At 36.0% G+C, this 13,805-nt stretch overlaps 1 protein-coding gene across 1 annotated transcript; it reads right to left on the reverse strand.

The window, feature by feature from the left end:
• Positions 1 to 605: 605 nt before the first annotated feature.
• LOC108547774 (citron Rho-interacting kinase) lies at positions 606 to 6,708 on the reverse strand. Its single transcript, XM_017900429.1, is given in 13 exon segments — positions 606 to 714; positions 800 to 1,055; positions 1,133 to 1,345; positions 1,421 to 1,581; positions 1,663 to 2,015; positions 2,085 to 2,531; positions 2,601 to 2,737; positions 2,740 to 4,557; positions 4,619 to 4,751; positions 4,874 to 5,320; positions 5,455 to 5,699; positions 6,081 to 6,434; positions 6,510 to 6,708. Coding segments are annotated over 13 exon segments (4,872 nt in total).
• Positions 6,709 to 13,805: the final 7,097 nt, after the last annotated feature.

Below are 13,805 nucleotides of genomic sequence, written 5' to 3' on the forward strand. Positions count from 1 at the left end.
TATCAATTTTTATTTTGTTAATAATAGTATTTTATTTTAAACTACAAAATTACAAAGATTTTTTATCAATATAGAAATTCGAAAATATATTATTGTCATAATAATCGCATTTCTTTAATAATAATATTATAGTCAATATAATTCTTAAGTCTATGCATAGTCGCCAGTACTAATCGTAAGTGTGAATCTCAGATCTCTTTGTAAAAGCTAAAGGCAGCTGAAGCTTGTGGAAAGTAAAGCATTACTTTTGTGATACATATAAATATCGTAAATTTGGTTAACTAATACTATGCAATCAAAACCTTCTTCATTTGAGATCTGACTTTATGCAACTGTTTAATTATAAGAAAATTAAACACAAAATAAATACAAAATGAACTTTTTTGTTCAACTAAAGAATTCGAGTACATTAGCTTATTATGTTTTTTATGGTTGCTCATTGACAAGAATGTATCATTTAAATTAAGTGTATAAACACAACTTGCAACATATTAGTCGTGATTTACTTCCCTTAATGATTACTAATTGTTTACAGTCTTGAATTCAATTCTTTTGCTTTTCCCATAATTAAATAAAAAATAAAACAATTCTCATATTAAAGTATTTTAATGTTTGGGAACACTGGTAAAATGTACTTTTTTCCCTTGACCATCTAAAACTTCCATTAAGCTCGATGTAAAGCTGAACTCTGAACTGCTTTCATCATCTTGATCTCTGTAAAATAAATCAGTATAAATTAATACATTATATTTGTATTAGTTAATAATTGTAAATTATGTACAAGGTATTGGAAACATACAAAGTATCCAAACTTGTAAAACTGCCGTTTACTGCTGGTATATTGGAAGAACCTTCGATTTTTAATAATTCCAAGAAGGAGTTCACTGTTGCTACATAAATGCCTTTTGATCCAGCTACTCCTAAGTAGCGAGGACTAGATAATTCGATTAAGATTCGTTCCGGATTCTTTGTTGACAAAGTATACGCATCTTTATCAAGTTTTACAATTTCCACAGACGAAAAATGAATGACAAACAAATATGGTTTTCGGAATGCTGTAAAAATATAAATAATTTTATTTATTCGATACATAAGATTGTTATACGTTATTAATGTTAAAAATGTTTTTTACCGAAAGCAAAAGGTAAATGATTCCATGTTGGATCAACGTTTCGAGTTCTTTGGCCATTTTCATTCACAAACATTCCAAATTCATTATAGCAAAGCAAAAGCTCAACTTTTCCAGGTACAAGAGAAACATTTAAAACACAAACTGGGAAAATACCTAATTTAGCTACCCCAGATAGTGCAGCTTTGACCGAACTATCGTCTTCTTCGGGAAAATCTATAACATAACATAAATCAAGTATTAATTATCTCAAATTATTTGATTCATTAAGTAATGCACTTTCTTACTTACCATTAATACAATAATTCTTAAGGTCGATCTGGAAAAATTTATTACACCCTACTATGAGAATATTTTTAGCAAATATGGCACAACTGCATGGCTCAGATGTTTCAAGTTCACGGACCCCAATAAATTCTCCAGAATTTTCTTCAACATACCATTTAAGTAATCTATATTTGTGATATAAAAAATGCCCACTAAATATGACATTGAAAATCAGATAAAAATAAATTATATTGAAAAAAGCCTACATTACGTGAGATGCTGTTGCTGCACAAAGCATATCTCCTTGTAATTGGTATAAATGACAACTATCAGTGCCAGTTAAAACTGCTTTTGTATTTATTGCTGGCCTTGAGCATTCAGCGGCCAGTGCGTTACTCTTTAATTGTCTTAAACTACAAGATACTAATTGCCTATTTTCACCAGCTATCATTAAGGCTATTCCCAAATGGGAATGTAAAGTTAACTGGTGTACCCTCTTCACTCCACGAATCATAGTAAGTATTCGTGATTTAGCACCACAGTATGAAAACAACCCTTCTTCAGCACCCAGTAGAAGTACATTTTCTTCAGCCAAATTTATGGCACAATTTAAATCCAACTAAAAGGTAATCACATATTATAAATAAATCATAAATACAATTATTTAGGAATAAATAAAGTTGCTTACTTGATTCTTTTCTAATCTTAATATTGTTTGATATTTTTTAGTTTTATGAACATTACTTGAATTATTTTGACTAGTAACAAACTTCAAAGTCTTCAACCAATTTTTCTTATCAGTCTGATTCAAAGCCATAACATCCAAACGTGATGTCGGCCAACAAGTGGTTGATGAATTGGATTCTATTCTGAAGATAAATGGTATATCTGACTTTGCTGTTCCTATTACATCTGGGTTGTGTACAGTATCTAATATAACAAATCCATCTTTCTCAAGCAAATCTAGACGATTTATCGGTGCCATTCCAGGGGATGGCTGATGCTCGTAAGTACATAAGCATGTTCCTTCTAATCTAAGATATTTTCTTTCCCAACAAATTTTCGAACGATCTGGGATTTTCACCCAATTTTCCATCGATACATTATTGTTCTTATTTCGTATATCACATACGTCCTGTTGTCAATAATAATCATAAATTATTATAAAATATAAAATGATATCACTGAGATATTCATATCCTACCGTGTCTGCTTTATCTGGTTGATCTATAGCTAACGTTTGAACGCTTCCAGATAATGATGATAAACTTTCGTCACTGTTCCTCCAATTTTTGCCAAATTGCTTAGCAAACCCTCCAGGTAAACCACAAGTAGCAGGAGTGTCATTACTTGACATTCGCTACAAATGGCCGCACGTTTTCCAAATTGAATAGAATCTAAACACGCAGAGCACTTCCCGGCTCGCATTGGTAAACCGACCTCGAATCGATGTGGAATGTGATGTCCGATTCTTTGCGGCGATAAACGTTTAGATAATGAGGTTGTTGATGGTTCCGTAATATAGTTTGTGTTTCTGATATCCGGTGCTGTGGGAGACGAGGGTGCAGAGGTCGAAGCGTGCATAGCTTTCAGTGCTAATAATTGATCAGTTAACGTTTTAACTTTGGCGCGTTCTTTCGACAATTGGTTTTCCAATTCACGATATCCAACTGGCATTCCAGTACCACTAGGAGGAATATTCTCTTTTTGTTTACTACCGAGTATTTTATCACATACTGTCTTTTTCTTTTTACTGCACTCTTCTAATTTAAACTGCAAGTAATCTATCAACTTTGTTTGTTGTTGCCTAGTGCTTTCAGCTTTTACTTCTCTTTCTTGATAGAATTGTCGCATTTCTTCTAAAATACTTTCCAATTCTGTGATTCTCATCCTAAGTTCCTGACCTTGATCTATACTATTCTGTAAATCATTCATCAGTACGAAATTTGCCTCTTTCAGTTCGTGAACTCTTGTTAAATGTTGACTACTTTCTTCTTTAACGACCCTTGTTTCAGCTTTAGTAATTTCTAAAGCTCGTTTCATTTCCGAAATATCACATTCCAATTCCCCGCATTTACTTGTTAAATCTTCAACTTGTGCGCTTAATTCTTGTACAAGTTTTTTATATTGGTCCCTTTGAGCAATTAGACCACTCCTTTCGCTCTCTATATCACCTATTTCCGATTCAAGCCTCTCAATATTCCGTTCTGCTGTCAATCTTAATGAGCTTTCTTCATTTCGAGCAGTACATATTTGGCGAAGTTTTGCCTCAGTTGCTTCTAAATCTCTTTGTAACTTCATTTTATCTTGAATTAGTATGTTTTCTCGAGTTTCATGATCGCTTGTTAGTCTTTCGTAATCTGTAAGTTGTTCTTCAAGTACTGTACACGTTTCTTTCAGAAGTTCAGTGTTTAATTCATAGCCTTTGATTTCTTGTTCTAATTTTTCTATCTTAGATTCCAATTCATTTTTCTCTTCATTATATTTTGCAATGATCTGCGCCAGACGCTTATTTTCAGTATTCAAACTATCGACTCGATCTTGACTTACTCGCGCTTGTTTTCGCACCGCATCTAGTTCTCTACGTAATGAAGCACTCGAAGATTGAAGTTCTTCTATTTGATGGTTACTTTGAGTTAAAGCTCTTTGAGCTGAATCAGCTTGCATTTTATTTCTAGAAGATTCTTTCGTAATATCATGTAATGATGCTTTTGCACTGTCTAATTCTTTAAGCAGCTTTCTAGATTTTTCTTCTTCTTCTTTTATTTTCTGATCTAATTTTTCTGCCAATTTTTGCTTTTCCTCTTGTAACGTTTTAACTTTTTCATCTGCCTTTTTTGCTTCTCTTGTTGCAATTCGTTTATCCAAATTTGCCTCTGACAGTTCTTTTTCTTTCTTCCATAAACTAATCTGTGTTTGCTTTGTAATCTGACGTTCTGCATTAAAGTTTTCTTTCATGGTTTGAAGCTCTTGTTCTAATTTCTCAGTTTGCTCTTTTAAATGCACATCTGTTTTTATTATATCCCTGTTAGACTTCATACTTGTGCTTGGATGTATGTTTTCCATTTTAAGAGTAGCATTCTCCACTTCTAGTTTAGTAACACTCTGTTCCAAACGTCGCAATAATTCTTCTAAATTACCAACTTTACGCAAATGTTCTTCTACAAATAAATAGGATGTTTCATTAGACATTATTTTACATATATTATTATAAAAACATACCTTCTTTTTCGAGAGAATCTTGTAATCTCTTTTGTAATGTAACTTTATCTTGTGCTGCTTGCTCTAAGTTTAGAGCAAGAGCTTCACTTTGTTCCAAGTTCATCATAGTTTCACTTAAGTCAGACTTCAATATCTTGAACAATATTTATATAAATTAGGATAAAATCATATACAAGATTGATTGATTGTATTTATGTAAGATTTATACAAGATTGTAGTTTGATAATTACATTAAAACAACTATTAATTACATACCTGCAATTCTTGTTTTAGTTGTTCATTTTCAAGCTTTGACATTTCTAACTGTTCTTGCATTGTAGAAACTATCTGCTCTGATGCCATAGCATTATCTAATTGTTTTGATCTTTCTTGTAATTGTTTTTTTAAAGCTTCTATTTCTGTATCTCTGGCTGGTATTGTAGCATGTATGCTGCGTAACTGTTCCTGACAGTCTTTTAGTTCATTTTGAGCTAATTCTAAAGCAACATTCAGTCTTGATTGGCGGCAGTGATTGGAATCTTGTTCATTTCTTAATTTAGTTTCTAAATCTGTATTTCTCGTTACTTCTAAATCCAATTTTGCTCTAAGTTCAGCTAATTGATTATGTGCACGTGTAGCTATTTCTTCTAGCTTAGTTTCAACACCTTGAACACTTTGTCGACTAAGTTCTCTTGTTTTTGCTAGTGATTCTTTATATTGCATCTAATAAAATAACAATTATTTAAATTTCTTCTGATAATACATAATTAAATTATTACAGTTACAACCGTACTACTAAAATGTTTTTAAACTATGTTTTACTGACATATAAATAGATGTACATATATGTTACTAACCTGAAAAATTCTAAGTTTATGTAATTCTGCATTTGATGTTTCAAGTTCACATTCTGTTCTTTGTAATCTTGAGCTCATCTCATTGTTACTGGTACACAATTCTGTAATTCTTACAGTTTGTGCTTCAATATGTTTATTCAACTGTGCAATTTTTTCTTTCTCTGCATTTTCCCATTTACGTTTAGCATCTTTAATTAAACTTAGAGCCTTGGTTTCTAAATCTCTCCTTTCTTGTCGTTCCAACTCTAACATTATAAGACAGTTATTATATATAGTTAAATATATACAATATGTTAGATTTTCCCAAATATAATTACTATTACACTTAAATATGGAATGGTAGCCATGATTGACAGAATTAAAAAATTTCTAAATTAAGTACTAGAAATTTATAAATACTTATATAACAAGTTTATAATATAATTATGACCATGAGCCAATTAAAAAGATCCATGGTTTCTATACTGATTAATATAGTAGTAGTATCTATATTTAATAACACTAAATTACAAAGAAGTTAAAATGATAAAAATGTTTAGTAATAAAGAATTACAAAAAAGAAAAACGATTAATTAGCATTTACATGTTTCTTAAAATTTTTATATATAAGCCACAAATTAGTTTACCTAATGTTCTTTTTAATCCAGTTAATTCTGACCTTGTTGCAACTAATTCTCTTTCAATTATATCTCTTTCTTTATTAAATGCTTCTAATCTCTTGTTTTTTTCTAGAAGCTGAGCTTCTAATTGTATCACCTGACTGACTTTATCTTGTAATTCAAATATTGTCTTTTGTTTCTCTTGAATTTCTTTCTTTTTAATATCCAACTGTGCCTCTAATTCACTTTTTTCCTTAGAAAATTTATCCAACTGAGAAGAAGTACGTTTATGAAACTTAAATTCAAAAATAGAAGAGCAATCTTTTTGAACTTCTTTGGAATGATTATTTGATTCTGATGTATTTGTACTTCTATCATCACCTATAAATGCAGAATACATTAGACTTAAGAAATATATACATGTAATTGATAAAATATATTCATTAGGAAATTTACCCAAACTTTTCCGAATAATATCCAAATCACATTTTGCTGTTCTTAATTCCTTTTCCAATTCTGTCTTCTCTTTCATGGATATTTCCACCTTTCTCGTTTTCTCTTCATCTTGAGTTTCATAGTTAGAAGATCGCCTATGTCTCGCACAAATTTTTTTGTAACGATCTTCAAATTCTTTTTCTTTGTTCTCAAAATCCATTTGTGACTAAATAATCTACGATATTTTTATCATACGTTTGTTGTTCGTTGTTGGACCATTTGGTCAAAGAATTTGTTATTCTATAGCTATTAATATATTCATTTTATTGACTAGACTAATTGGAAGAATCGTAACCAATATATAACGATACAGAAACGGATCAAAAGTAATTTAATCGACAATGCATTGAACTTCTATTGTGTGTACATTGTATGAACACAACTCTACAAAATTTTAGCAATTTATAACTTGCGTGAATAAAATAACACAAATAATCACAATTTTATTGAGAATGTAATGTTCTTTGGTTAAATAACACTGTTCTTGCGTAGCTGTTCATTATGAAAACAGTATATTTAAAGGTAAGTAGCACACGATTCGTTGCAGTACTATCGCGATCATAACGGTTGGGGACTATACTCCATTTTTGTAATTCAAAATTCTATTTCATATTGAGAAACGATAATTCACAACAGATGGCGGTACAACTATTGAATCGTCCCGCCCTCTGTAGTCATAAACGAAAAGTCTTTGTTTGGTGTGAAGTTTTTCAATCAAAGAAATGTTAAATGTCAATATAAATATATCGTTTATTTAATATTTATCAGATATTATTTGTTCATTTTCTTTACTTTTTTCTAATAAATGTAATTAATACAGTTAGTTGCAATGTAATAAAAATATAGAATATCATTTACAATTTTGACAACAATCTTAGAAAGATCTTTGTAATAATATTCATATTGTGAATCTTTATATTGTGCTGCCGTCAAAGTTCTCTTCTATTTTCTTGGAGAATAATTTCTCGTAGCATTGTATCTACAACTGCAATACGAAATTCCATTTACATATACAAATCTTCTTTACGTTTTTAATATTCTGTTCAGGAGAGAAAGTAAGAATCAGGAACTACCGACATGAGCAGCGGCTATAATGTAAATCAACTCACACGACCTCGTGTGATTGGCGAAATGTCATGGCTGCGATCGAATCTGAATACTCCTTTTACGAGGTATCGATTTTTCTCATCCCATTCGCTGATGGTAGACACACGATATTGCCGTTGAATTGTACCCTACACACGTGTTTACACGTTTGCCTTGCATAAATCACGCGCTCGAGTACATCATATTAATTTGCTATGCCGATAAATATAGTTACCGGCTGATGGTCTTCTACCATCGTATTTTTTAGGGTTCGCGATAAAAGGGTAATAGTTTTACAGAAATTGAACATGATACAAAATTGAATTAATTGCATGTTGCAAACGAATCAATTATAATTGAATTAGTGATTCTTTAATGACTTATTTGTTCTAGATGGATATAACGCAAAGTTTAAAGTAATTGTTGACAATTTTGTGTCATGAACGATCGATATTTGGTCACATGGCTCTACAAGGATACCGGTACACGTGATATCCTCATCTTATTTTGTTACTTCCTCAAAACAGCGGGAATCTCGTAAGGCATTAACGCCACGTTTTAATATTACGTCACATTGCGACTTTCTACATCCTCTTCACGGTACTGTTATAAAAATTCCCTCGACATTTAATCACGTGAAAGGAATCATACAACTCTCGGATCTCGAGTTGATACTCGTACCGACATAGATCATGCTCTCTCCGAATCGAAAGAGAAAAAAGGCGGGAGAAACACGGAATTCCATCGTATTAATTTAACAACGATAAAATATTATGACGTTCAGAATTATTCAAGATAGTGGAGATAAAAATCAAATTCGTTTCCGCAGCAATCGGAGGTGGTTTCATATATCAATGAATGGTTTTCAGCCTTTTAAATTTCAAACTGTTACCGCGCTTAGTAATGCTCCATGAACTTCTGATGAAGATTCGAGGAAGTGTAAACTACGAACATGTAACTTCGTTTTTATGGAAACTCGGTGGAGGGGATAAGGCATCCGACCAATCGCGGATTTTCCCTGAGACGATGCGTGTCTATTTTCACGGTTGATTTTACCTTCTATCGGAACCGTTTACTTTCTCAGTCGCGTTCTACCGTGACTCGGTGGGCACATGTGTCCTTTTCCTGTTTTCCCTATCTTTTCCCGGGACATTACCCTGCGATTAGACGACAGGGGACGTTACGTGAAATTATGCAAGCTTGTTTCCATGAGTTTCAGAGCGTATTGCTGGCGTAATCGTCGTAAGCCGTTACTTTGATGAGATTGAACTTCCTTCGACGACCGAGAATAATACTCTCGTGCTGTGTATTTTATTAAACAAAAAATTATTGTCGTTCCGTGTACCCGAATCGGTAGTTTCGTAGTTTGCAGGAAGAAGTAACTGTACAGGTCAATTTACGTGATCCATCGAAGAAGACGTCGATATCATGGAATCAGAGTCACGATTTTATTATACTTTTATTAGTGCGGTAAATAGGTCGCATAATGTAACGGTACGAATATAATGGCGTCAACCAGATATTGTCGTTTAACTGGCGATTATGGTATGTGTTACAGGTTATCGAAAGCATGTTAACGTACGAAATTATCGAAATTCTAAAATGTCTAAGCACGAGAACATCGATGTATACAAGTCCAGAGGCACACACGAGTCCGAGAAAAAGAAAACTGTCTAAATTACCAAAGCGCTGAAATTGACGGAGTGAAAAATCTACGAAACAATGGTACAGAAAAATTTTTTTACCTACTAGTTAACGAGGTAACCGTACAAGCAATAGACCTCGGTCTCGTACGGTCTAAGTGAATTGTCTCGTTGTTTCCGCGTCGACGAGCAAAACTTGGAAACTGTTTTTCAGTGGATCTTCTTCCTTTTCGTTTTCCGTTTCTCCAAGGAGCGATCGACGTCAGTCCCGTTGGATTTGGCTCGGAAAACGTGTTTCGCATTCCATCGAACCGGAGAGAACACGCATACCATTCATTAGGATCTTGTTTCACCTAATCGTTCACGAAGGTGCAAACTATCCATGACTTACAGTGCGGTCAGGGTACAAAGCTTGATTTATATTTATTTTCACAGACTACTAAAGATCATTTCCTACTTTTTGTGCAAGTTGTTGGATGCACGCTGTTACTACAATTTATTCTTAATTAACCTAAAAAATTTTTCAGATTACGGGTATCAAGGTTTCTCGATTTTCTCGCATGAAGAATTCAGTAATATTTACAATTACCCACTGTTTAATGGTTCATTATATGTAGTCTGTTACACGAAAGACACGGTAGAAAGTAACGATTATCATTCTAATAAGGCACTAATTCTTTTCACCGTTTACCAGATGGCGTTACGCTATCATCTCAGCGCATCATGAATTATTTACATCAGCATTCCGCATCTTACATCTTTCATCTACGTGCTCAATCGTTCTAACCCTACCAATCATCCCTCCATTGGCATGATCCACTTAGTTAAGTATCTCATGCTACACGGATTAATCAAATTGAATTTTATAACTCAATGAAAGCATAATAACCAACTTTTCTTTCGAATCATGCATTACACACTTTTCTTCGAAATTTCCCTTAATAAAACATGCCTAACTACTTTCAGTCTTCACCGAGGAAGGAGAACACGCTTTTTCCATAGCCTCGATACACCTTCGAGCGATCTTACCTGCAAACGCTCGAGTGCTTCAGTCCTCCACGAGTTCGCCAACGATACTTAGCGCATCTGGTTAGCATTCGTGGCAGCGGAGGTGTACACGCTCGCCGCGACTCGCCTTTGTGGATGGTCTCCTATATCGGGTGACCCGAATAAATAATACGGCCGAAGATCTAGCTCTAATTTCTCCGTTCCTCCACTCCCGCAGCGTTTTCGTCATCGCGCGATCGGATACGCTCGATCGCCTGTGCAAATCGATACTCGCGTATTGAGTAACCCGGCACGAGTAAACATCGCAGATTTTCATTTTAATTAACCTCTACCACTGCTCGCGTGGCTGAATGATTGTGACTTCGAAGTCAAGGCGTTTGATGGGTGTTAGTTGATGACGATGGCGATTAGATTCGTCGTTCGTGATTCAGAAGTTGTAACTATCGATTGTAACGCGATCTTCGTTTTATTATGCTTCTCGTACGCTTCCCGTAGGAACTGCGATGGTAATCAACAGGAAATTTTTCCTTCCACTTTATCGACCGAGTCGCTCGCGTAATTCGAAAATGGCCCCTTCTGTTTCGACCAATTTATCGTTGGCCCGTATACAAACTGTCCTTGCGAATCGTCTCACATATTAACTGACCTGGATAAATAATAACGATAAATAGCCAGGTTTAGTTTTAGCTTCGCCTTTCATTTATATTCGCCGATTGACTCTAATCCGCGCGTGCCCAGTTAATGCAAACCGCCATTAACGATGCTATCCTCGCCCATCTCACGAACTGAATAAATACATCCGTTGGTTAATAATCGAAAAAGGGGAAAATTTGCGGAGTTCAGCGTAGCTACATCCTGTGAAATTAAAACATCCTGCGGAATGAAGAAATATCCAATTTGTACGTGGATGTTTTTCGGTGTATCGTTTCTCAGAAGATCGATAGTGCTGGGCCAAGCGTGGTAATGACAAATCGTGCGAGTCGATGTTCGAAATGCACACCTTTACGGTTTCAAATTATAGGCCGTCGCGTTCTCTGATAGCAAACCGCAGCATAGTTCCATATACGCACCGTGCAAAACGAAATATATCACGTATCGGCAATGATACACCCCGCGGCGCGCACGGGTGAAAATAAAATAGCACACTTATCCCTCTGCTTCAGAGACTCGAGTAGCCGATCTACGCTCAAATGGCAGTGAAAGTCCCAATCGTGGTCATATATCGCGGCAAAATCGAGGATGATACCTCGGTGACTATCATTGTTAGCCGTTTGTTCCTCAATTTAACGCGGATCACCATAAATCATTATATCAAGGAAGCTACAACATTGGCATAATTTTGGCAACGTTTTAATGGCACCTCTTCTTTTTTTAATTTTCTCGAATTTTTCTCGTCGTAACTTTGTAAAATTTTATATTGCAGACACTGTCGGAGGATGAAGAAGATCTTGGTCCTTTATTTTGCGGACACAGTGATCTTTATGGGTCACGGTTTCGGTGGTCCAGCGATTTCCAGCCATCTTTACGACCGAGCTAACCGTGAACTTGTAGGGTAAGGCCGAAACGAGTCAGATAATTCTTTCAGACCATCACGTATCGTTGACCGTTGCAGCTTATCGTTGTTATTGGCAAGAAATCGACAAGAAATTGACCGTGGTTGTACGAGGATCGATCTGGCGGTTATGCAACAGGTTCTTACTGTCGTCGTTTAGACGGGGAACGTCGATGCCGGAAAAATTGGAAACCGTCTAGCCACGTGGCACGTGCACGCGACGGAGACTCACAGTGGAGAAGAAATGGAGTCATTAGTATCGATGAAACTTGAACGGCCCTGAACGAAATGATCGTGTGACGCGGATGAATATGAATTCGTCCTTCGTGAAGCAAGATATCGTAAAAGCCTCTGGGGGAGCTTTCTATAAATACGCTTTTTTTACGATGCTCGCGTAATGTTTATGGCATCCATGAATTATGGATGATGCTATGCCGTATGACAGGACGATGAAATTGCTTTGAGTTAGACAAACCCCTCTGACAACCATTAAATCGCCAACTTCTATCAAATATCTGCTGTTCCTCCGAACTCAGATTCGTATTCTGATAAATGGGACTATGAAGAAAAATCTCAGATGCTGCTGCATCGATTTTATCAGTTTGAACATTCGTTCCACGTGGATAACACCATAATTGGTATTTTCAGACGCAGATTGGCAAACGAATCTGATCGGATAATCGGATTATGAAAATCGGATGATATTATTACTTGAGGGATTGCATGCTCGCCATTATATACACTCACGCATTCACCTTTGCAGAATCTTCTTCGACTCTTGGTTAATAAGACCACACAGGTCGGCGTTTCTCTGCGACGGTTAATTGCATCGAACATGCACGAACGCACCGCCTTGGTTCACGCATCCTTATCTGCACGCGAGCGCCTCAGTGAGCACGGAATTCTCTAAACCCGTGATTTTCCATCCCGATCTGCTATTGGTAAAAAAGAAGAATCAAAATTGCATTTCGAAAGACCAAACACCATGATTTTCGTATCGGGAGAATTTATATTTATCGTACAAGTTAAGTGTCATTTTAAAATGGAATTATGTAAAAGCAACGCGAATTAATCTCGACTTAAATGTTCTTCCTTGTTAGGTGCGAGAAAAATGGACTTGACACGGATAAGATTACCCTGGAAGCACAAATCGGACGAACCCTTTGATCTCGGGAATCGCTCGTTAATCGGTACACCCTATAGAGGCACCTGGCATCGGGTTAAGCGAGTCGAGGAGTATCTATATAAGCGCGTAGGTGGAGGGGGCACGGTCCCCGTTGGAGGCCTCGTCGGCAGAAAATCGTATTGGGGGATCGTTTCAAGCTGAACAAGGAAAAACCGATACTCAGAGCGAAGAAGAACGAGAGAAAAGGTAGTAATGGGACGGAGATGGCGCTAGTTGTGGCCAGAAGAGGAATCGCTCGCCATGGGTCTGCTTGCATTAGCGGTAGTGATGGGACCGACTTGATACTTATCTATCGGTTTCGAAACCTCGTACGCCAATTTGAATATTCTAATTTGACCAGTACACGTGTCGGAGGGAAAGGTCGGAAGCAAAAGGGCACGTAAAACGACGACAGCAAATTTCGACTCGTTCTGCGGTACACGTCAGCTTTACGTTTGATCATCCCGCGACAAGTTTTAAGTTCAATGGCTAATATCTGGCATTAATTTCGCAACAAGTGCGAATACGATTACACACGTGATCGTGGAAAGAGTCACTCAATTTCATGCATATGTAACACGCTAACATTTAATGGAGGGGGTCTGAAAAAGTTGACAAGCAATCGACACCAGCCGCATGTTGTTTCCATCGCTAATCAATGGGGCCTCTCTCTACCTGCCTGCCTCTTAACCTGCCATCCTCCGGCAGGGGCAACGCGCATCGAGGAGGCTAAAACGGGCAGGTAGGGAGTTGAAGCGGCGACCGAGGGAGGGGAGAGAAAGAAAGAGAGAGACAGAGGGAAA

This window comes from Eufriesea mexicana, unplaced genomic scaffold (genome assembly GCF_001483705.2).
Source record: "Eufriesea mexicana isolate 0111107269 unplaced genomic scaffold, ASM148370v2 scaffold1223, whole genome shotgun sequence".
Taxonomy (NCBI): Eukaryota; Metazoa; Arthropoda; class Insecta; order Hymenoptera; family Apidae; genus Eufriesea; species Eufriesea mexicana.